The 25,215-nt window shown below is 42.1% G+C and overlaps 2 protein-coding genes and 1 long non-coding RNA gene across 10 annotated transcripts in view; 1 reads left to right on the top strand and 2 right to left on the bottom strand.

The window, feature by feature from the left end:
- The window catches only part of LOC110524072 (FYVE and coiled-coil domain-containing protein 1), a 55,363-nt gene extending 43,068 nt beyond the window's left edge, over positions 1-12,295 (bottom strand). For 3 of the 8 annotated variants that reach the window (XM_021603386.3, XM_021603384.3, XM_090235248.1), the window contains exon 1: positions 12,156-12,295. The gene's annotated coding sequence lies outside the window, so the exon portion shown is untranslated. Of the gene's footprint in view, positions 1-4,346; positions 4,559-8,489; positions 8,558-12,155 lie in introns of those variants that run through there. The other 5 variants (XM_021603385.3, XM_090235246.1, XM_090235247.1 and 2 more) reach the window with 5 other exon arrangements.
- Positions 12,296-13,521: 1,226 nt separating this feature from the next.
- Positions 13,522-15,492, top strand: LOC110524073 (chemokine XC receptor 1). Its single transcript, XM_021603387.3, has 2 exons — positions 13,522-13,642; positions 13,941-15,492. Exon 2 carries the CDS (start codon positions 13,955-13,957, stop codon positions 14,966-14,968), a length of 1,014 nt encoding a protein of 337 aa, XP_021459062.2. The 5' UTR covers positions 13,522-13,642; positions 13,941-13,954; the 3' UTR covers positions 14,969-15,492.
- A 1,444-nt stretch (positions 15,493-16,936) lies between these two features.
- LOC118964623 (uncharacterized) lies at positions 16,937-24,621 on the bottom strand. Its single transcript, XR_016496163.1, has 2 exons — positions 24,501-24,621; positions 16,937-20,036 (listed from the first exon to the last, which is right to left on the bottom strand). It is a non-coding gene; the product is annotated as an uncharacterized LOC118964623 (long non-coding RNA).
- Positions 24,622-25,215: the final 594 nt, after the last annotated feature.

Raw genomic sequence — 25,215 nt, forward strand, 5'->3', positions numbered from 1 at the left:
ATGGCTGCTTGGTTGCATAGAGGTAGAGTCATTTACCACAGCAGCTGTTCCTCCAGGCTAAAAAAGGCTCAAAATATATCTATGAAATATTTCTAAAATATCACACTTCTCAATTCAGTCAGCTGTGTCTGTGACAGCCTCTCTCTCTCGCTCAGCGTGAATAACAAAGCCACTGTTGCTAAGCAAAGTGAGACAACATCAACAATAACAGTATAAAAAAAGCTATAATAAATACTCAATAATAATGATAATAATAGTGATTAGACAAAGGGGACAATATACAGTGCATTCGGAAAGTATTCAAATGTTTCCCAGATTTGGTTACGTTACAACATTCTAAAATGGATGAAATTATTATTATTGTTTCCCTCATCAATGTACACACAATACCCAATAATGACCGAGCAAAAATAGCTTTTTTGAAATTATTGCTCATTTATTAAAAATGAAAAACAGAAATACCATATTTACATAAGAATTCAGACCCTTTGCTATGAGACTCAAATTTGAGCTCATCCTGTTTCCATTGAACATCCTTGAGATGTTTCTACACCGTGATTGGAGTCCACCTGTGGTAAATTCAATTGATTGGACATGATTTGGAAAGGCACACAACTGTCAGAGCAAAAACCAAGCCATGAGGTTGAAGAAACCGTCCGTAGAGCTCCAAGACAGGATTGTATTGACGCACAGATCTGGGGAAGGGTACCAACAAAATGTCTGCAGCATTGAAGGTCCCAAAAAACACAGTGGCCTCTGTAGCAATATTGATGTTAATCATATTGATGTTACACAGGATACGGAAACCAATTGTTACTAACCGTCTTCATGTACTGGATGTGCTGGTTGACAACATGCATAGTAAAGTTTGCTTAACTACATCTTTGTCTGTCGTGACCACAACACAAAGGACATTGAAACACGGTGGCAGCGGTACTGAAAAGAACCTGGATCTCATCGACGTAAATGAAGAATACATCCCAGGCGGCAGTTTGGAATAGTGCCGCATTTACAAGCTAGTCATTGAGCCTAACGTCAACGCTAGCCGGCTATCGTGAGTGAGTCTATGCTAAAACCTAACTGGCTACTGGACACAAGCAGATTCATGAGTAACTAACATTCCAATCTACAAATAAATCACCATGGAAAATGCACAGAACCCTCTGGGAAAAAATAGACTTTGATGATTGTAATTTAGCACTGACCTGGAAATTAATCATGTACAGTCGTGGCAAAAGTTTTGAGAACGACACAAATATTAATTTTCACAAAGTCTGCTGCCTCAGTTTGTATGATGGTAATTTGCATATACTCCAGAATGTTATGAAGAGTGATCAGATGAATTGCAATTAATTGCAAAGTCCCTCTTTGCCATGCAAATGACCTGAATCTGAATCTGAAAAAAAATATTTCCACTGCATTTCCGCCCTGCCACAAAAAGACCAGCTGACATCATGTCAGTGATTCTCTCGTTAGCACAGGTCTCAGTGTTGACGAGGACAAGGCTGGAGATCACTCTGTCATGCTGAGTGAGTTCGAATAACAGACTGGAAGCTTCAAAAGGAGGGTGGTGCTTGGAATCATAGACCCAAAATATCGATGTTTTGCTGGCCTGAGGTAGAGTATCTCATGATGAGCTGTAGACGACACTAACTACCTAGAGAGTTTATCATCTGTATTTTTTGTAGCTGTCTGCATACCACTACAGACCGATGCTGGAACTAGGACCACAATTAATGAGCTGTATTCCGCCATAAGCAAACAGGAAAACGCTCATCTAGAGGCGTCAGATGAAGCAGATGCTAAGCTGCAGGACTGTTTTGCTAGCACAGACTGGAATATGTTCCGGGATTCTTCCGATGGCATTGAGGAAAACACCACATCAGTCATTGGCTTCATCAAAAAGTGCAGCGATCACGTCGTCCCCACAGTGACCGTACGTACATACCCCAACCAGAAGCCATGGTTTACAGGCAACATCTGCACTGAGCTAAAGGCTAAAGCTACCGCTTTCAAGGAGCAGGACTCTAACCCAGAAGCTTATAAGAAATCCCGCTATGCCCTCCGATGAACCATCAAACAGGCAAAGCGTCAATTCAGGACTATGATCGAATCATACTACACCAGCTCCGAAGCTTGTCGGATGTGGCAGGGCTTGCAAACTATTACAGACTACAAAGGGAAGCACAGACAAGAGCTGCCCAGTGACACAAGCATACCAGATGAGCTAAACTACTTCCATGCTCCCTTCAAGGAATATAACACTGAAAGATGCATGAGAGCACCAGCTGTGATCACGCTCTCCGCAGCCGATGTGAGTAAAACCTTTAAACAGGTCAACATTCACAAGAGCCAGACGGATTACCAGGACGTGTACTGTAAGTATGTGCTAGCCAACTGGCAAGTGTCTTCACTGACATTTTCAACCTCTCCCTGTCCAAGTCTGTAATACCAACATGTTTTAAGCAGACCATCATAGTTGCTGTGCCCAAGAACACTAAGGTAACCTTCCTAAATGACTACCGACCCGTAGCGCTCACATCTGTAGCCATGAGGTGCTTTGAAAGGCTGGTCATGGTTCACATCAACACCATTACCCCAGAAACCCTAGAGCCACTCTAATTTGCATACCACCCTAACAGATCCACAGATGATGCAATCTCTATTGCACTCCACACTGCCCTTTCCCACCTGGACAAAAGGAACACCTATGTGAGAATGCTATTCATTGACTACAGCTCAGCGTTCAACACCATAGTGCCCTCAAAGCACATCAATAAACACCTCCCTCTGCAACTGGATCCTGGACTTCATGACGGGTCACCCCCAGGTGGTAAGGGTAAGGTAGGAAGACATCCGCCATGCTGATCCTCAACAAAGGGGCCCCTCAGAGGTGCATGCTCAGTCCTCTCCTGTGCTCCCTGTTTACTCATGTCTGCACGGCCAGGCACGACTACACATCATTAAGTTTGCTAATGACACAGTGGTAGGCCTGATCACGACAACGACGAGACAGCCTATAGGGTGGTCAGAGACCTGGCCGTGTGGTACCAGGACAACAACCTCTCCCTCAACGTGATCAAGACAAAGGAGATGATTGTGGACTACAGGAAAAGGAGGACCAAGCACGCCCCCATTGTCATCGACAGGGCTGTAGTGGAGCAGGTTGAGAGCTTCAAGTTCCTTAGCGTCCACATCACCAACAAACTAACATGGTTCAAGCACACCAAGACAGTCGTGAAAAGGTGCACGACAAAACCTATTCCCTCTCAGGAGATTGAAAAGATTTGGCATGGGTCCTCAGATTCTCAAAAGATTCTACAGCTGCACCATTGATAGCATCCTGACTGGTTGCATCACTGCCTGGTATGGCAACTGCTCAACCTCCGACCGCAAGGCACTACAGAGGGTAGTGCGTACAGCCCAATATATTACTAGGGCCAAGCTTCCTGCCATGCAGGACCTCTATACCAGGAGATGTCAGAGGAAGGCCCTAAAAATTGTCAAAGACTCGATCCACCCTAGTCATAGACTGGCTACCCAGACAATTTGTATTGCCAACCCCCACCACCCCTTTTTACACCGCTGCTACTCTGTTTATTATCTAAGCATAGTCACTTTAACTCTACCCACATTACCTTAATTACCTCGACTAACCGGTGCCCCGCACAAGGACTCTGTACAGGTACCCCCTGTATATAGTCTTGCTATTGTTATTTTGCTGCTGCTCTTTAATTACTTGTTCCTTTTATTTCTTATTCGTATTTATTAAAACTGCATTTTTGATTAGGGGCTTGTAAGTAAGCATTTCACTGTAAGGTGAAACACCTGTTGTATTCGGCACATGTGACTAATAACATTTGATTTGAAAAGATGGAACGGAATTAAATTTGTACATGGCTCTTACAAATGTGAGAAAAACCTGATGACTACAAAGTGAAGCTACTGTATTATCTCATGGGGGGGGGGGGGGGGGGGGGAGCAGAGAGTGCAGGGACCAGCAAGAGAAACAGAGTCCTGGCAATGGGAAATGCGTCAGCTGACTCAGAGTGGTGTAGATGTTCCCTGCATCAGACTAGGACCGAAGTCAGAGAGCATCAACGTGGTACAGGAGAAAACCACAGACCCCAATGCAGCTCTCTTTGCAATCATGCTGGTCAGCAAAAAGTCAGTCAGATTTCAGCTAGATTGTGGTGCTTAGTTGTACTGTTATCCCTGCAAACCTCACAAAAGCCAGTCACCTAGAACCCTGCAGTCAGGTATTGGTGATGTATAACAAGAGTACTCTGACGCCACAGGGGAAGTGTACACTTAAAGTGATCAATCCACGCAATAAGAAAACTTACCGAGTTGAGTTTATCGTAGTCAACAGGAATGCGCGCAGGTCCATTCTAGGCAGTAAGGCTATCCAGGCAATGGAGTTGATTACTGTGCAGCACCACAACATCCTGGCCATCGAGAAAACAACAGGGTTCTGGACTAAAGAGCACATAAAACAGGAGTATGTTTATGTATTCCAGGGAGACGGATACTTACCCAGCAAACTGTAGCTGGAAGTGGATGAGCGAGCGGAGCCTGTCCAGCTGCCAAAGAGAAGAGTGCCAGTAGCACTATATAAAGCACTCAGAGAGGAGCTCGATGGTCTAGAGAAAAGAAGGATGATCGATAAAAGCAGTTGAAAAAAAAGCACAGATTGGATTGGCAACCTGATCATGGTGCAGAAACCATCCGGAAAACTATGAGTGTGTACTGATCCAAAACCTCTCAACAAGGTGCTCAAGAGGAACCATTACCCACTTTCCACTATTGAAGAAGAGCTGCCAAATCTGAACAGAACTCACGTGTTCTCTGTTTTGTGATGTACTCCCATGGGACGCGACAAGTGGCTGCGCATGCCAATGGGAATCAGTCCAGATCACAAGGAGGAGACAATGATGAAGCAGCGACTCCGGACCAAGACAAGAAACTGAGAATGCTCCTGGACAGATACAGGAAGCTCTATGTCAAGCTGAATCTGGAGAAGCTGCAGCTCAGGCTGAAGGATGTGCCCTACATTGGCCACCTGCTAACATCAGAGGGGTTGAAAGTGGACCCAGGAAAAGTGACAGCCATCAAACAGATGCCTAAGGCCTACAGATGTGCAGGGGGTGCAGCACTTCCTGGGCATGGTAAACTACCTAGCCAAGTTCTACAAGCCACGGCCATGGAGCTCTGCGAGCCACTGTGAAAGCTAACAAACAAGGACTCACTGTGGGAGTGGTCAGAGACTTGAGCTGGCTTTTAATAAAATCAGGAATACCATTGCACAGACCCCTGTGCTGAAATACTACAACCCAACAGAGCAGCTTGTACTGCAACGTGATGCTTCAGAAAGGGGGTTAGGAGCAGCCTTGATGCAGGGAGGACAACCAATAGCATACGCCAGCAGAGGTGTTTGGCATGGAGAGGTTCCACCAATTCACATTTGGACAAACTGTGGAAGTGCAGTCAGAACACAAGCCTCTAGAGAGTATCATGACAAAGGCTCTCCTCAGCACACAAAAAAAGACTACAACGCATGCTCATGAGACTCCAAAACTACGAGGTCAGTCTCCAATACATTCCTGGAAACCATGTGGTGCTGGCCGACCTAACAGTACAAGAAAACAGAGGTCCTGTGGGAGGTAGAAGTGGAATCAATCAATATGATACAGTACCTGCCTGTGTCAAGCAAGAGACTAAAGGCCATCCAGAGAGCCACTGAGCTGGACCGGGAGCTCCAGACACTGAAAAATGTGATCCAGAAAGGGTGTCATGAAGTGAAAGAACATGTACCCTTGGAAGTAGCCATGTATTTTCACAACAGAAATTAGCCGAGTGTGCAAAATGTAGTTATCTTCAGAGGTGAGCGAGTCGTTGTGCATGCTGCCCTCAGGTCAAAGAAAATGCAGAGAATCCCATTCCTCACACATAGGAATCGAGATATGTCTATGAAGAGCCCAGGAGTGTGTCTACTGGCCGGGCATGAATGCACAGCTGAGAACATAGACAGAACAATGTAGCACCTGCACTGCATGGGGTGTGAAGCAGCAGAAAGAGACGCTGAGCCCACACGAAGCACCCAAGTATCCCTGGGAGAAACGACCTGTTCCAGTTCAACGACAGAGACTACATGGTCACAGTTGATCATCTCTCAAACTTCTAAGAAGTTGACCATTTGGAGAACACACATTCATTCAAAAACTGAAGACACACTTTGCACGCTATGGGATACCTGACATCCTTTACTGCACACAAATAAATCATACAATGATGGAAAGACCTGTGTGTTGTCCTTGTTAATGCAGACAGAGAAGAGCTCCAACTTCTTAATCATAGCCTCAATTTTGTCCCGCACATTGAATATAGTTACAGAGTCCCTGTAACCCTAGCTTCAGATAATTCAGGCGAGAAAATACATCACCCAGATAGGCCAGGCGTGTGAGAAACAAGTCGTCATGCAAGCAGTCAGAAAATGAAAATCATGGTCAGTAAAATAAGACTTTAAGCTCGTCGCTGAATTTTTTAAAAAAAGTGTCAATACTTTGCCCCTTGATAACCAGCGCACTTCTGTATGTTGTAAAAGCGTTACATGGTCGCTGCCCATATGCAGAAAATAAACAAGAATTCAGGGGCCTTGCTTTAACAAAAATTTACCATTTTCACTGCAATGTCCAAAACGTCTTTCAAGCTGTCAGACATTCCCTTGGCAGCAAGAGCCTCTCAGTGGATGCTGCAGTGTACCCAAGTGGCGTCGGGAGCAACTGTTTGCACGTGCCTTACCACTCCACTATGTCTCCCTGTCATGGCTTTTGCGCCATCAGTACAGACACCAACACATCTTGACCACCGAAGTCCATTTGATGTCACAAAGCTGTCCAGTACTTTAAAAAGATCCTCTCCTGTTGTCCTGGTTTCTAGAAGATGATGTCTTCCTTAATTGACCCCCCATGAACGTAACAGACATATACCAGGAGCTGTGCCAGGCCCGCCATATTGGTTGACCAACTCAGCTGTAACGCATATAATTTATTGACTTGTATGCGAAGCAGTCATTGTTTCAAAACCTCTCCTGCCATGTCACTGATGCGTCGTGAAACAGTGTTGTTTGATGAAGACATTGTCTGTATAGTTTTTTGGGCCTTTTCCCCCAGCATTGTCCCAGCCACATCCGCAGCAGCAGGAACAATTAAGTCCTCCATAATAGTATGGGGCTTGCCTGTCCAAGCCGCTCGGTAGCTCACCATATAAGACCCTTCTAGCCCCTTCTTATTAATGATATCTGTTGCTTTTATAGATGTCTTACTACTCGAAAGTCATCTTAATTCTCGCTGAAAAAACTCCTGAGGCTTATTTTTCAAATTGGCATGTTTCATTTCTAAATGTCTACGCAAGAGTGAGGGTTTCATTGAGTTGTACTGTTGCACATACAACACACTGTGGCTGAGGAAAGGCACTACTCCCAATATAAGTGAACCCCAAATCAATGTAGTTCTCATCCTATATCTCTTCGATGGTCCAACGTCCCTGTCTGTTATTCGGTGCTTTCGGGTAAGGGGGCAGTAGCTCTTCAGGCTGCATCAGATTCACAACTGTCAGTGTCCATGCTAGCTGGGCTAACAAATGTAGAATTCCTGATGCTAGCATTGGATCTGCTCGTGGAAGCAGAACAACTTGTGTCGTCGACAGGTGCAGGTGTAGTACTGCTGGTAGTCATACTACCAGTAGAGCTGGTATGTGTCTCTATGGACGCGGGCCTTACTTTTCTTAACCATTTATCCATGTTTGAGCAAACGGAATGAGCAGCAGCTACGTTTAGCTACATACGGACCGTTAGTGGAATTCCCGCAAGAGAGTAGAGGTTAATGTGATTGGATGTTCATTATTTAACTAGGCTACCTGTATGACATTGTGTTGTTATTTCGCTGAACACTAGATGGTTTAATGTTTGGCAGTGAAACGAGGCTACTCAGGCGAGAAAAAACCATCACCTAAATGTATAGCCCTGTTGGAAAATCTAAATGGGCTGTTCGGAAAATGTGAATCACATTTTTATTTGGCGTACTACCGACGTCATTCGCATACCTCAGTTTGGGAATAGCCGGTATACAGGATACCCGCAAATTAAATGGGAATGTGGAAAACAGCCAAAAGACTAATGGCAAAAGCAAAGAGAGTAGGTGCTGACCCATACCTGGATCACAGAAATACCTTGTCACAAGGAACAGACAGCAGCCCTGCAATGGAGCTCATGGGATGATGTACAAAGACACTACTGCTAATGAGTAAAAATCTGAACGGTGATGACAAGCTGTCAGCAGGAGAAGTTCAAAGGCAGACAGCAGAGACAGGCAAAGTACTACGACACCTCTGCTAAGGATCAAACAGAGCTGCCAATGAGATGACAGGGTGAGAGTTCAGCCACTCAACAGGACAGAAACAGCGGTGGCAGAGGGTCACAGTAGTCAGACCTTTGGAGCAAAGGTCCAACGAGGTGAAGGCAAAACAGGGACAAGTCTTCGGGAAGAACAGGAGACACCTGAGGAAGAGCAGAGAAATAGAGGAGGACCTCCCCACTGTTGAGCACACAAAAAAGACTACTGTCTCTGTTTACTGGCACAGAGCCAGTAAACAGAGCACCTGCTGACGCCCAAGAGTGGACGCTGCACCACAACAAGAAGTTCCAAACATCGCAGGTCAAGCACCTCCTGATGTAATCAGCACTCCCCACACAAGGTCTGGTTGGGCCATCCGAAGACCTAAATACCTGAAAGACTTTGCGTGAATGTAGATTTTTTTTAAATGAATAACGTTAATGGAAAGGCAGACATTAAACATTCAGTTCACATTCAAGTTAATTGCCAAAGCCAAAGTTAGGTGGAGTCTGCCTTTGTAGGTTCAAATGATGTCACACATAAAACGGAAACTAACTGCTTCATGTACTGGATGTGCTTGTTAACAACATGCAAAGTACAGTTTGCTTAACTATATACACTACCGTTCAAAATCAGCCGTTTCCAGCTACAATAGTCATTCACAACATTAACAATGACTACATTGTATTTATCAATTTGATGTTATTTTAATGGAATTTGTTTTTGCTATTCTTTCAAAAACAAGGACATTTCTGAGTGACCCCAAAGTTTTGAACGGTAGTGTATATAGTTCATCTTTTTCTTTGCCACTCTGCCCAGAAGGCCAGCATCCCGGGGGTCGCCTCTTCACTGTTGACGTTGAGACTGTTGTTTTGCAGGTACTATTTAATGAAGCTGCCAGTTGAGGACTTGTCTGTTTCTCAAACTAAACACTAATCTACTTGTCCTCTTGCTCAGTTGTACACAGGGGCCTCCCACTTCTCTTTCTATTGTGGTTAGAGACAGTTTGTGCTCTTCTGTTACGGGAGTACACAGCGTTGTACGAGATCTTCAGTTTCTTGCATGGAATAGCCTTCATTTCTCAGAACAAGACTAAACAAGACTCAGAACAAGACTGAAGAAAGTTTTGCTTCTAGCCCTTTTGAGCCTCTAATTGAATCCACAAATGTTGATGCTCCAGATACTTAACTAGTCTAAAGAAGGACAGTTTTATTGCTTCTTTAATCAGAACAACAGTTTTCAGCCATGCTAACATAATTGCAAAAAGGTTTTCTAATTATCAATTAGCCTTTAAAAATGGATTAGCTAACACAACGTGCAATTGGAACACAGGAGTGATGGTTGCTGATAATGGGCCTATGTAGATATTTCATTAAAAATCAGCCGTTTCCAGCTACAAGTGTCATTTACAACATTAACAATGTCTATACTGTATTTCTGATCAATTTGATGTTATTTTGGACAAAGAATGTGCTTTTCTTTCAAAAACAAGGACATTTCTAAGTGACCCCAAACTTTTGAACGGTAGTGTATATCTTTGTCTGTCGTGACTACAACACAAAGCATATTGATACAGCCTCCATCATTCTTCAATATAAGAAGCTTGGAACCACCAAGACTCTTCCTAGAACTGGCCGACCAGCCAAACTGAGCAATCGGGAGAGAAGCGCCTTGGTCAGGGAGGTGACCAAGAACCCGATAGTCACTCTGACAGAGAACGATCCCTACAGTGAAGCGCGGTAGTGGCAGCATCAGGCTGTGGGGGTGTTTTTCAGCGGCAGGGACTGGGAGATCGAGGGAAAGATGAACGGAGCAAAGTACAGAGAGATCCTTAATGAAAACCTGCTCCAGAGCGCTCAGGACCTCAGACAGGGGCGAAGGTTCACCTTCCAACAGGACAACAACCCTAAGCACACAGCCAAGACAACGCAGAAGTGGCTTCAGGACAAGTCTCTGAATGTCCTTGAGTGGGCCAGCCGGAGCCCGGAACCCAATCGAACATCTCTGGCGAAACCTAAACAGCTGTGCAGCGATGCTCCCCATCTGCAGAGAAGAATGGGAGAAACTCCCCCAAATACAGGTGTGCTAAACTTGTAGCGGCAGGTAGCCTAGTGGTTAGAGAGTTGGGCCAGTAACTGAAAGGTTGCTAGATTGAATCGCTGAGCTGACAAGATAAAAAAAAAATCTGTTGTTCTGCCCCTGAACAAGGCAGTTAACCCACTGTTCCTAGGCCGTCATTGTAAATACGAATTTGTTCTTAAACTGACTTGCCTAGTTAAATATAAAATAAATAAAAATACCCAAGAAGACCCAAGGCTGTAATCGCTACCAAAGGTGCTTCAACAAAGTACTAAGAAAAAGGATCTGAACACTCATGTAAATATCATAACGTTTTGGATTTTTAATACATTTACAAAATGTTCTAAAAACCTGCTTTTGTGTGCGTTTACACATACACAAGCACACACACAGACTTGTGCACATGATTTTGCATGGGTGTATGCATTTAGGATAGCATGGGTGTATGCATTTAGGATAGCATGGATGAGTGTAATAGACTACATGTTATTTGATGTAGTATCTAAGCTGTAGGCTGTTTAGAGTGCATACGTGAGGTGTTGTGTGTAAGTATGTAAAGAAATGAAACTAGTACACATAATTAAATAAGGAAACAAAAGAAAAGAGAAAAACATAACACAATTAAACAAAAAACAGCCCGCAGTCTATCCCACCTCTTTCCTCTCAGCATTGGGCTCCATTTAATATGTATCACTGAAAAGTAGCCTACGCATTTCCACTGTTAGTCTACGCCTGTTGTTTACGAAGCATGTGACAAATAACATTTCATTTTATTTGAAGAGTTAAGGATAGGGCGCAGGCCCCTTGTCCGGTCTGGATCAAGTCACGAGCTAAACTGGTCGGCTACTGCGTAGCAAACTAGCGGTGCCAACAACACTGGTATGCCCAAAAAAGCCTATTTCAATTCCGATCGCCAGAACGTCCCAGAAATAATTCTGGGCTCTAAAAATTAGTTTATTATGATCAAGTTCGATCCCCAGGGTGAAGTATTTTGAAGTTCGCTACAAATCGAGATATTTTATTAAATAGTGATCCATTCTGACTACTGCATTTGTCTCAAACAGGACCACGTGCTAATCTGGCTACGTATCAATAAAATACACCATGTTGACACATGCCCAGTCGGAGCAACAGTCAGAGTTGAGCCTTTGCCGAGGACAAGCGCTAATCTGAACTAGGAAACACGCCATTTCCAATTTGATAAATAGTTGAACGCAGCACAAATATAACAACATCCAGTTAGCAAGTCGGACATTTCAGTTTCCTAGTTCCGACTAGTAGGTGAACGCGGCATTTGTTTGTCTCGCACACGCTACTGCAATCGATTGATCATGTCTCTCGTGTTTGATGGGATTTCGTGTGCGAAATAACCTACTTTCAGTGATAAGTACATGTTTAAAGGTCTACTGAAAGCACAATGTTTTCGCCTTTCGATGTTCCCCGTCCTTATGCAACAGTTTGCGATGGCCACAATTTTGTTTCAGCCATGAGGATAAAAATATGTTCCACTCAGAGAGGATAACTAATGTTGTTATTATCGATATCCAAAGTGACCGCGCGTGAGTGTAGTGTGCTTGGTATGCATATAGCCCCAAATCAGTTGTCATTAGAAGTGAAGTTGCATAAGACACATTGATATTCATATCAACAAATAGACATTGATTATTTAAGAGAGAAACGTACTTTAAACTTGGCGATCCATGAAAATCCAGAAAGTACGCAACCTTGCTATGTGGGGCGGAAACAATAACTGGATTGACAAGTAGCTAAACCACTTACAATGCGAGAAACAGGACCAGGACAGAGGGTTCGTTATGTAGGCTATAGTTTGGTTGTAGAGTATTGCAAGTTAAACAGTAAAATCATGTGACTACAGTAGGAATTAGACGGCTCAGACACGAGAGGTATGTGGCAGGGTCTACAGTCAATCACGGACGACAAAAGAAAAACCAGCCCCGTCGCGGACCACGATGTCTTGCTCCCAGACAGACTAAATAACTTATTTGCTCGCTTCGAGGACAATACAGTGTCACTGACACGGCCCGCTAACAAAACCTGCTGGCTCTCCTTCACTGCAGCCAACATGAGTAAAACATTTAAACGTGTTAACCTTCACAAGGCTGCAGGCCCAGACTGTCTTGTTTTGCACACTTTGTAGAAAATGTATGTTTACACATATGAATATTACACAGACGGCATCCTCTGCTGCCAGTATGTTGACTGCTGCCAACATACTGTCTCAACTCTAGCCACCTTAATAATGGAAAAATGTATGTAATAAATGTATCACTAGCCACTTTAAACAATGCCACTTCATATGTTTACATACCCTACATTACTCATCTCATATGTATATACTCTACTCCATCTACTGCATCTTGCCTATGCCATTCGGCCATCACTCATTCATATATTTTTATGTACATATTCTTATTCATTCCTTTACACTTGTGTGTATAAGGTAGTTGTTGTGAAATTGTTAGGTTAGATTACTTGTTAGATATTAATGCATGGTCAGAACTAGAAGCACAAGCATTTCGCTACACTCGCATTAACATCTGCTAACCATGTGTATGTGACAAATAAATTTAGATTTGATTTGAATGTCTGGTTTATTTGTCAGGACTGTCCCACAGTCATATAGGCAGGATTTGTAAGAAAATAAATAAGCTTTAGTGAAGAAGAAGAAAAAGAAAATAAGAACAAGAAAGTGTTTTATCTAAAAAAAACAATTTAAAAAAGGAAAGTTTGTTTTATAAAACATTAAAAGCAGATGATAGCCTATTTATACAATTGTAACATGCTACACGATACAGTACACATATTTCAACTAGATATTGTATTTGTACAGCTAGCCTACTGCACTTCTTTTGATGGCACAGTTACTTTATCGGTTGGTTGTAAACCTGTTGAGTTAAACCACAGATGAAAAATATTTTTGTTTTTCATGTACTGCACGCCTACGTAGAATGGAAATACCTTCGGCAGTGCAATTATGACTGTAGGATATTTCATGTTTGCCACAAAAAAGGTACACCGGAACAAACTAGGAGGAATAGAAACCTGATTATTTTGTTACCTTAGCGACATCACACCTCAACGGTCCTCGTATCATTGTGCACATGGGAACGTGAGGCCATCAAGCTAAACTGAAAGAACAGACACAACAGGTAAGTTTGATCTTGTAAATAATTTATTGAGCCTAATCCTTCAAACTTGACTAGAGTTTTAGCCAAACCAAGATATAGATCAATACCAAAAGACTGTTGTTACATTTTAATTGTTTCAGTTTCAGATGTTTCCATGACTTCTTCCTCATTCATTTTTGTATACCTTTTTTTTTACATTTCTGTAATTGTAGTTGTAGGCAAATTGTTAAGTCATTTTGAGATTTGTGTTGCAGTTTTTAAAAGAGGGACACGCATGAAGAAGTCATTGATAATTATAATTAGCATTTTTCTTTTCCAGCTTCCAACCTGACCATGGGATATTACGATACAAACATCACTTATGATGACAACTATATAGATGAGGTCTGTAACAAGGAAGATGTTGTCAAGTTTGGCTCCATCGCCACCCCTGCCTTCTTCTCTGTGGTGACCATCCTGAGTCTAGCGGGCAACATCCTGGTCCTGGCCATCCTGGCCAAGTACGAGAACCTCAAGTCTCTCACCAACATCTTCATTCTCAACTTGGCCCTATCTGACTTGGTGTTCACCTTTGGTCTGCCCTTCTGGGCAGCCTACCACATCTGGGGCTGGACCTTTGGCTGGTTCCTCTGCAAGACTGTGACCTTTGTCTTCTACGCAGGCTTCTACAGCAGCGTTTTGTTCCTGACCATCATGACGATCCACCGCTACCTGGCCGTGGTGCATCCTCTGTCCGACCACGGCTCCCGGAGGGGCTGCTACGGGGTCACAGTCTCTCTCATCATCTGGGCGATCAGTTTTGGTTTGGCCGTCCCCGCTTTGATTTTCAGCTCTGTCCAAGAGAATCCCCACGAGGGAAAAAAACATTTGCATTGTGAATACAGCGTTCCAATGTGGAGGAAAGTGAGCACATACCAACAGAACGTCTTCTTCTCGGCTGCTTTTGCAGTTATGGGTTTCTGCTACGTAAGAATATTGGAGGCAATCTTCAAGTCAAGGTCACACATGAGGAATCGAACCGTGAAACTGATCTTTAGTATCGTGGCAGTATTTTTCCTTGGCTGGGCACCTTACAACGTGGTTATATTTCTGAGGTTGTTGACCGACTACTCCGTAGCACCTTTCAACGATTGTGAGGTCAGCATGAAGCTCGACTATGGGTTCTACGTGTGTCGACTCATTGCTTTCTCCCACTGCTGTCTCAACCCTGTCTTCTACGCATTTGTTGGGATCAAGTTCAGAAATCACTTGAAGGTTATTCTGCAGAGACTTTGCAGTCACCGAAGCACCGTAGATTCACAACCGATGGAAGCGACTCATGTTCCCTCAAGGGGATCCATGTATTAGTCTGGCTCTTGAAGTTTCAGAGCACCATGGACTGAGCAGTCCAACCATGATCAATTGTAAAATGAACCTCTTTGCTTTTTCAATACATTTAGAATGTTACTTTTTAATATTTTATTTCCATTACTTATTATCATTGTCATTTTGTCTTGTTCTTTTCATTCTATTGTTAGTCCCACTATTGGTATTTTAACAAGGGTTAAAATACTTTGCCTGATGTATTTGTATAACGTATCAAAAGTACTTTTCAAATAGTTATTATTGATCTGAACCCTTTTTACAGTGTGTGTACTACAGTGGATATTAGGATAGATACAGAGGAGGACAAATTCCTAATTACGTCTTTAAATATGGGGATGTAGAGTAGATCAAGTGGTGTGTGTGTGTGTGTGGGGGGGGGGGGGGGGGGGGATAGGCTCCCTGCAGTAACTTTACCACTTTAGCACTGCATAATGGGACTTTTTCATAGCTTCAGCTAGGGTTCCACTGCCCTCTGCTGGAGGAAAGAAACAATAAAAAGGTTTACAGCAGAGTCCTCAATTATTTTCCCTATGAGGTTCAGAGCCTGCTGTTTTTTTGTTCTACCTGATCACTACATTGCACACATCTGGTGTCCCTGGTCTGAATCCCTGATTAGAGGTGAACAATACAAAAATACAGGGGCACTGGCTTCGACGTCCAGAGCTGAGCTTGAGGGGTTCACAGCATCCGGGCCCATATTCATGAAGCGTCTCAGAATGCTTTTTAAATGTTATTTATTTTTTATTTCACCTTTATTTAACTAGGAAAGTCAGTTAAGATGCCAACGATACTGACCCAGGTTCAGCCCCCCCCCCCCCCATGTAATTATTAATTATGATCTAAAAGGAAAAACTGGTCCTGGATCAGCATCTACTATATGAATATGCACCCTGATATATATTATATACCAAGCCGGGCTCCCATCCAAATAGCCTACTAACCAAGTCCAGCGCTGCTCAGCCTCCGAGTCTAGAGATTGGGCGTGATCAGGGTGGTTGGACATAAGCGATGATAAGGGAGGAAGAGATGCCTCTTATGGCTGTTATTATGCTTTTGGAGATGTGGGGAGAGAGACAAACTAGGAGTAGGAAAAGATAGTGAGAGATTAAAACTGTGGCCAACATATGAACTTGGTCTAGAAGTCTTTAAAACAGGAGCACTATTCCACTCTTTTAAAGTGTGTGTGTGTGTGTGTGTGTGTGTGGCAAGGGGGATAGGTAGCCTAATGAAATCTAGGCTATGTGTTGGGGTTGAGTTCAGGAGTTAGATTAAAGGGTTAAATAACCATCTGTCTTGTGTAACCATACCAAATGTAACATATCATACTAAATAGCTCATCTCAGATTTACATACATAATAATACGAAATGCTCTTAGACCAGGTTGCAACCACTGATCAGAAACATTTAGCATGCAATAATGAAGCCCAAATCAAGCGTAGGCCAAATATTTTTGCTTGATCGCGTATAGGCAACTCCAAAAGCACGAGGAGGTTATGAAATATGATCAAGAGACTTGCATGATTTTAAAAATAGGATTGCTATTATTTTGTATAGAGATCATGATGAACATACTCTCACAATGCATGATCCTAACGCCCGCTCCCTAACAAAGTGGAGTGAGGGTAGGAAAGAGATGAAACGTGGGCTTGGGCTCTGTTTCAAAATATCACCTTTTTTTATGACAGGGGTTCCACACTTTCCCGTGACACAAATTGTGTGTGGAAAATTTTGTATTTTATTCTGTTATATTCCATTATATTCTTACTACAAAATATGTGTGTTGACTGTGATCGGGGTAGGTGTGTCTGTTTAAAGAACACAAATAATTAACGATTTAATTCACTTGGAAGTAACCTAATTCAACTCAAAATATGGCATTCTATTCTTTTGATTTTTTTTTTATTCCTCTTATGTTTCTTAGGACCTGCCTAAAATGAATTAATAATGGATTTATTTTTGATGGTGTATGTTCAATGGGTTTATTAAAATAGGCGCCCAACCACATCCGCACACCATTACTACCACTCATCACATGGGAGGTATAAAAGGCATGTGCGCACAATAATGTGTTAAAAATGGGCCTGTTTGGGCCAAAACATGTTTAAGGAAAAATATACATCAATCCTATGTGAATGCAGAATAGATATTTTCTTGTGATGACAGCAAATTACCAGCAGAGGATGTTAAAGCATAACATAAGAATTCACATCCATGTAGCCTAGGTCAGGGTGTTTTAAACCGTCCATGTAGCCTATTTGAACTATTTCACAGCTAGCACACCTAATTCAACTTGTCAATTAATCATCAAGCCCTTGAATAGGTGAATCAAGTGAGCTAGTTCAGTAGCCTTGTAGTAAGTAGCCTTGCCTTGTACGAGCTGGAATGTCTCATAGGAGCAGATCTCCTGTTTCTGTAGCGTAAGGCAGCTTGGTGTACAAGTACACCCCCTGGACAGGAAGCGAGTCTATCGCAGTGCCAAGCAGAGACGCATTGGGTCCCATTTGTATAGTCTTCGGTATGACTCAGCCAGAGAAAAAACTCTCAGCCTAATATATAAATTATAATATATGACATTTAGCGGATGCTTTCTTTCCAAAGCGAGTCGACTTATGCATGGGTCCATTTTTACAAAAGGGTGGTCCCAGGAATCAAACCCAATATCCTGGTGTTGCAAACATGTCCAATCACCGTCCATGTATCATAAGCCAATCATGTATAGCTTCTCCTTCTTAGAAAGAATGACACAGCCAAAAGCATCGCGCCCCTCCATCGTTGACTCAGCCAACCAACCACTAAGAAAAATGTGCGATGTCCAGTGAGTGCACGATCGAGAATGAACTGTAGAGCCAACTTGTTTTCCAACAGTATCATTTAAATAGCAACCGCTAGCCATGCTAACACTTCTAGGAAGAGAGAAGGTTTTTGTATCGTTACCCATGTTCCCTTAATGTTTGAGTGTCCAGTTTTCCGTTAGTTTTTGGGAACATTTTATCTATGTTAGCCAAAACCTTCTGAGAACCTTTTCAGCATGCCGAGTAGAACTTATCTAGAACGTGATTACAATGTTCTCAGAATATACAACATTAATGTACTAGGCGCTTTTTATGGGACCTTGCAACAACATTCATGTGTCCAGTTTTCTGAGGGTTAGGAGAATATTCCACACACACACACACACACACACACACAGACCATAGGGGCCCAAGGTTCATTGCATGGTAATGGTACAGTAACATTACAGTAACTCTAGCATTCATTTTCATAGGTAATAGAACTGTCAAAGTTGGTGAGATCTAAAGTATCATGCAATCTGCTAACATTACCAAGGTTAAGTTATTGCTCATTGTCGTAAATACTATTCAGCTAGCTAGGTTTGTTAGCTATCTAGCTAACGTTTGCTAGCTATGTAAACAGCTTACAGTACAGCCATGCAAAAAAAATTGTTAACGTTACAGTAACATTCACATTCATACCCACAAGTGGGTATGGTAAATGACTGATTCTTAATGAGGGACAGGATCCAAACATATAACAACATCCATGCAAACAGCCAAAAAAAATCTCCATCTGGAAGTTCTAGACCTCGATTCAATCCGACTTTTTGAATCCAGTGGAGGCTGCTGAGGGGAGGATGGCTCATAATAATGCCTGGAACGGCGCTAATGGAAGGGCATCAAACACAAACTGTGTGTTTCATACCATTCCACTGAGTCTGCGCCAGTCATCACCACAAGCCCGTCCTCCCCAATTAAAATGTCCCCCAACCTCCTGTGTCTGAATCAGTGTGCTATCATGGCAGCAGAGCCGTAGTAGTTGAGGAAAAATAATGTGACAAAAAATTTAATGTTGACAACAAGCTCAATACAATCCTCAGTGGAGGAGTCTGAACCGCTAACTCAGACGCAGGCGCTGGCGATGTTGTCGGTGCTGGACCAGTAGGTCCACTGGTAGAGACCTGCTTAAAGGGAGTAATATACAGAGACAGCACTACAGTATGGTAATTTCAGTAAAAGAGAGTACATGTTGTTTTAGCCTGTAAGCTTGATTTCATTGTACCTCCACGGGATGAAATCCACAGACATCTCTGAAGTCCCCGGAGCAGAGCTAGCACGGACCTGCATTGGTCAATTCTCTATCTGTAACAATACATAAGGAAAGCCTGCGTTAGGAATCCCCCCCCCGCTGGTGACTTCCCCATCTCACAGCACTATCAAACAGCTCACCCCACTAACCATCCCCCACACCAGAAACCGGGAGTCAAGGGGTGATGCACTCTGGCTCTCTCTGGACCTTTCCTTAACCTGTTGTGATTGGTTGACAAGATCACAGCTTGGGACTTTGACCGTGCATATATTCTCTTTGTTACAATATGCAATGACAATTTGATGGCCGTATATTATAATACAGTTGCTGTTCATTAGTAGTAACGAAATACATTTAATGACCGGTATTTCTAGTAACACGGTATGTTTTTCTAGATGAACACAACGTTCAAATGTCATAGGCCTATGCATGTTTTGCCAATATCTCAGCATAATACATACTTTTGGAGAGGTCACACCACTTCTGCCTCAGAGCTGGCCTGTTGCCCGCATTGGAGGGCCAAACCCCTGTGGTGGCAAATGTCCGCAAGCGGGACATCCACTCCCTTATGGGGCCTTTGGGGCTTATGGGGCTTTTTAGACATCTGAAACCAACAGGCCAATTAAGGATAATGGCAAGTTAGTTAACTTTGGCTATTATCAGCTAGGCTATCATCATGGACTGACTGATTTGAATTCATAAACAAATACATAGATATTAACTTAGGCTATATACTGTAGGTAACATAAGCATTGGCTAGACATGGGCCCCCGAGTGGCGCAGCGGCCTAAGACACTGCATCTCAGTGCAAGAGGCGTAACTATAGTACCTGGTTCGAATCCAGGCTGTATCACATCCGGCCGTGATTGGGAGTCCCATAGGGCGGCACACAATTGACCCAGCGTTGTCCGGATTTGGGGTGGAGTAGGCCGTCATTGTATAAGAATTTGTTCTTGACTGACTTGCCTGCTTAAATAAAGATTCAATAGAAAATAAATGTTTATGACAAGGCAGAAGTTTGTCTCCTGGACATCAACGCATTAGCTGGCATAATTCTACATAGCTAGTCAAAAGAAATTCAGTTGACACTAACTCTGATAGCTGCCTCCATTGAAAGTGAAAATTATATGCAGTACTGTAAGCTGTTTACAAAGCTAGCAAACAAACTTAGCTAGCCGAATAGCATTTACTACAATGAGCAATAACTTAACCTTGGTAATGTTAGCAGATTGCTTGATATTTTAGATCTCACCAACTTTGACAGTTCTACTATTACCTATGAAAATGAATGCTAGAGTTACTGTAATGTTACTATACCATTACCATGCTAGCTAGCTTGCCAGGCAGCTGCTAAGCCAAAAGTGTGTGTTCTATCTGTGTGGCTAAACTAAGCAGAAACTATTGATAATTTAGTGACAAGTTAGAAGTTGATATTTTATTATACTGTTGAGAAACAAGTTGTTAATATCACCATTGCAGTATAATTCAGGTATTATAATATTTTTATATATATATATTTATTGATTTATTTTGACCCCCTTTTTCCTGATATCCAATTGCGATCCAATTACGATCTTGTCTCATCGCTGCAACTCCCCATTGGGCTCGGGAGAGGCGAAGGTGAAGTAATGCGTCCTCCGAAACATGACCCGCCTAACCTCGCTCCTTAACACCCACCAGCTTAACCCGGAAGCCAGCAGCACAAATGTGTTGGAGGAAACATTGTTCAACTGGCAACCGGGTCAGCCCGCAGGCACCCGGCCTGCCACAAGGAGTCGCTAGAGCACAATGAACCAAGTAAAAACCCCCCGGCCAAACCTTTCCCTAACCCGGAGACGCTGGGCCAATTGTGCGCCATCCTATGGGACTCCCGGTCACGACCTGTTGTGGCACAGCCAATGAATGAAGCCCAGGTCTGTTGTAACACCTCTAGCACTGTGATCCAGTGCCTTAGACTGCTGCACCACTCAGGAGGCCCCTGAAACACTCTAAGTTGCATGGATATGAGTCAGAAACAGTCATTCTAGTTTAAAAATTTACTACAAAGTGTAAATAGGATCATTTTGGTCATAAAGTAAGTCTTATCTAAAAGAGAGTTTGGAATATCAGTGTGTCACACTGAGCAAAATAATGTTGGGCTTGGATTACAATTATTTAATCAAATCATGCCCCCCTTTTCCAAGCTCCATGTAAAAATCGGCCCTCCACCCACTTCACTTCCCTTTATTGAATGGGGCTCATCACCCCCAACATGTTCAAAGGACGACAGACTGAAAAGCCTCCATAGCCAAAGTTATATGGTTTGCACGCCCTGCTGACGGACCCAAGTATGCTGAATAGCTAGGTGGTTGGAGTTTGTCGGTCCCCAAGTCTGCACCAGTAACGCTAGGCCGGTGTGCAATGACTGGTGGTGGTGAGTATAGAGATACTGGAATATAATGACCTCTCTGGTATAACTTAACTAACAACGTTAGATCATGTTTATGCTGGTTATGTAGGTAGCTAGCTATCTTTTGATAAAGCGATGCAGGCTAGCTAACATTAGTTAATGTTAGCATAGCTAGGTCATTATAACTTAGTTAGGTCGTAGCTTATACACGCTTATTGTGTATTGTCTAGATACTGCTGCAAGGCTCTACAGTGCCACCATTTACTCTTACTCTTAAATATATTGCAGTGCAACCTGGGATTTTAATTTAGGAACACCAGTGCGCCCAAACAAATTAAGGATTCTAGCTTTAATAATACCTCAAATATTTTTTATTGTGCTCCTACATTTCTTTGTGTGTGCCTTTTCCAATTTAGGCGCACACGTCGCTCTATGTAAAAAAGGTCAGCATTAGAGCCCTGGGCTATGTAATATTATAAACTGAGTGGTTTGAGCCCTGAATAATGTTTGACTGACAGGTGTGGTATATCAGATCATATACCACAGGTATGACAAAACATTTATAATTACTGCTCTAATTACATTGGTAACCAGTTTGTAACAGCAACAAGGCACCTCTGGGGTTTGTGTTATATGGCCAATATACCACGGCTAAGGGCTGTATCCAGCACTCCACTTTGCGTCGTGGTATATTTGCCATATACCACACCCCCTGGGCCTTACTGCTTAATTATCATTGGATAATGTTAGCAAGGCAGGCTAGCTAACGTTAGCCTACAAGTCAAATTTGCAAGTTAGTTCATAGCTCATACAAGTGTATTCTGTATTGTCTAGGGCAAAACTAAACAATGGATGCAGCAATGGTGGTGGCTAACTCATGTCTGAGTCTGACTAATGCAGTGTTCACGTGTTAGTCGGAACTCGGAAATTTGCCATGTTCAACGAATCAGCAAGTCAGATATTTCCGAGTTTCTTAGTTCCGACTAGCATGTGAACTCGGCATAATACAGTGAATCTTATCCAATCTGGAGCTACAGTCTGTCTCCACCTGTAAAGCATAGAATTAGGGTTTCCATTAGTTACCAGAGACAAAGTAAAAATTGGCTATAAGTATAAATGGATGAAAAGAAAGGTCAATTTTAGTAGTGTGGCTAAGGTTAGGGTTGGGTTTAAAATCACATTTTAAGATAAATAAATAGTTGAAATAGGAGGGATTTATGACTTTGTGGCTGTGGAATTAGCTTTACCCGAGTTACTGCCCTGATGGCACAAATGGCTTCATCAACAACGGTAATGTGAGTCTTGTAAAAAGTTGTATTAAAAAAGACCCAGTACTGGATGTCATTTTGGTTGTGAAATGCATTATCAGAAAGATTATTTTCTTTATAACAAAATGCACTTCACCACTTGGCTGTCTATTGTATCACCGTGTCACAGGTCCTCCCAGTCAACACCACCTCATAAAACGAGGAAGTACAATGTTTATAAAGATTGCCTGCTGCAGTTGTCCAAGTTTGAAGCTGAACATGCAGCTCACTACATTCAATATAATTGAATAGTCCATTTCATTGAGTGTGTTATAAACTGGGCGATTTAGTAACTTACTTTGAAAGGATGGGGATTGGGTCTAAATAGATTTTTGGTCGTCTAAATTAAGTGTACTTGTCTTTAACTGCCATTTCCCGAAAGTCAGACTCTTCCCACACGCCAACTCATTTCTCTCTGCTTAAAGAAGCATCTACATTCAACTACTTTCATGTGGTTATCCTTATATATACAGTATATTCTCCAGACTTGCCCAGAGGGAATTGTTGATATGTTGTAAATGTTTTATTCTAGATTTAAATATATATATATATATATTCACAAAAAAATGCATGTCACATGCATGTCTTTTAGTATATTACAGATAGAAATATGAAAAAGTTTCAAAACCTAGCCTGGAGGTGGCCCCCATAGAATTAGGAATTAGAATACTAGAATAGCCACGAGCCTTCTTATGATGGAATTAAGGTCATCCATCTTGGTCAGAGAGTTGGTTAACCATGGTTTGCCAGTGCTGTGATAAGATAGTGTAAAATATCTTGTGTAAAAATGAATTTGAAGAATTTATCTGCACTGTATGTTTGTTAGCTAGCCAGCCAGTTTTAGAGGAATGATTCCATTGATTTTTCAAATGAACTGACAACATTCCATTCAAACAATGCAGATGATATGACTTTGACAAGTTGTAATTGCAACTAGTAGGCTACTGATATTTGATCATATAATAGCAGTCTCAGCTTTCCAAAAATATTAAATGTATGGTCTGTTTACATATATTTAGAAGCTATTTATAACAATAACCTATATAAATCTTGTAAACTGTATTTATGATTATATGACAATATTTGAGGTTGACAATAACTATATTATACCATTTTTGATACATCACGTCTTTGTTTTATTTTCCTGCATAAGCAAAATCAGGATTATGCCTCTTCTGCCATTCATTCCAATAAGACTGGGTTGGATTTCTCCCTGACCAATATGGCTGCCATTTTCACTCCATTCTGGAACTTCGAGAGTTAATGACAATCTTCCTCTGGATCTCAATGTTCGTCGCTGGTCTTTACTGACAGGATGTTGGTCGTGAGCAATGACCATATCTATGGTCGTGACAGAGAGAGCTGCGTTGACAAAGAATTAATGACAAAAGGAAATAATTTCAGCAGTTTTCTTTTTTTTCCACCATCAGGCCTAAATGTCAGTAAGCTTGTGAATATCTGACAGGCTAATTAGCCAATTTGCTAGAAAAAAAATATCTTCCAAGCGGTCTCACACATATAGGATATATTTAGCCATTTAGATATGTGTTTTGTTCACTAGAGGTCTACTGATAAAATATTATTGATTTAATTGTGGCATGTCTTTGAGAACCCCATCATTTACCCTCAATCCCCTACTTTGAAAGAAGGGATCGAAACTGGTAGGCCTAAAGGACACATGTAGACTTAAAATAGCACCAAACATTGAGTCTCTGAGAATATTGGGTGTCTCACCTCCCGCTTTGACGGATGAACCTGCAGGCCGTCTTATCTCTGTCTGCAAGGTGGTCCTTTGAGCTTTACACCAAATTCTGCCAAGTCTCTCAAGGCATCCCTACGCGATCGATCCAATCCACTGCAAAAATAACAAAGCAAGAGAGGATTAAAGGAGTCTGATAATTTATACGATTTACCTATTTTCCTCTTATGTGGGTCTATGTTTATTTAATTTAGGCTATAGGACTTTCATTGTATAGCCATGCAGCTAATCAGGCTAATGATGATAATCATAAAAGTGATGTAGACTATACCCGGTAGGCTGTGCTGCTTCAATTGATATTGTTGATACAATTGATACTGTTGTTTGGTTTTTCATGCAAACCTATCTCGTGTGAATATTGAATACGCCTATTTGAATGGCCCAAATAACGGGGAGATAATTGTGTTCCGAGTGTTGTCAAATGTATTAACATATGAGTTTGACCCAAATGACAAAGTATTAGACTACTTAATCATCATTGTTGCACAATATAAAACCTTCGGAAATACATTCAGTAGCCCAATGGTATTCATTTTATATGTCGCATTCATTCATTCAAATGCATTCATCAAAAACTTGAGAATTCGCTGTTTATTAATTCTCCTTCATAAAAGGTTAAAATATTAGTCAAAACAAATACATATGCCTAATGGTATTTTTCTCAAGTCAACATCCCAACTGATATGATTT

This window comes from Oncorhynchus mykiss, chromosome 5 (assembly GCF_057628025.1).
Source record: "Oncorhynchus mykiss isolate SJ-2025 chromosome 5, ASM5762802v1, whole genome shotgun sequence".
NCBI lineage: Eukaryota > Metazoa > Chordata > Actinopteri > Salmoniformes > Salmonidae > Oncorhynchus > Oncorhynchus mykiss.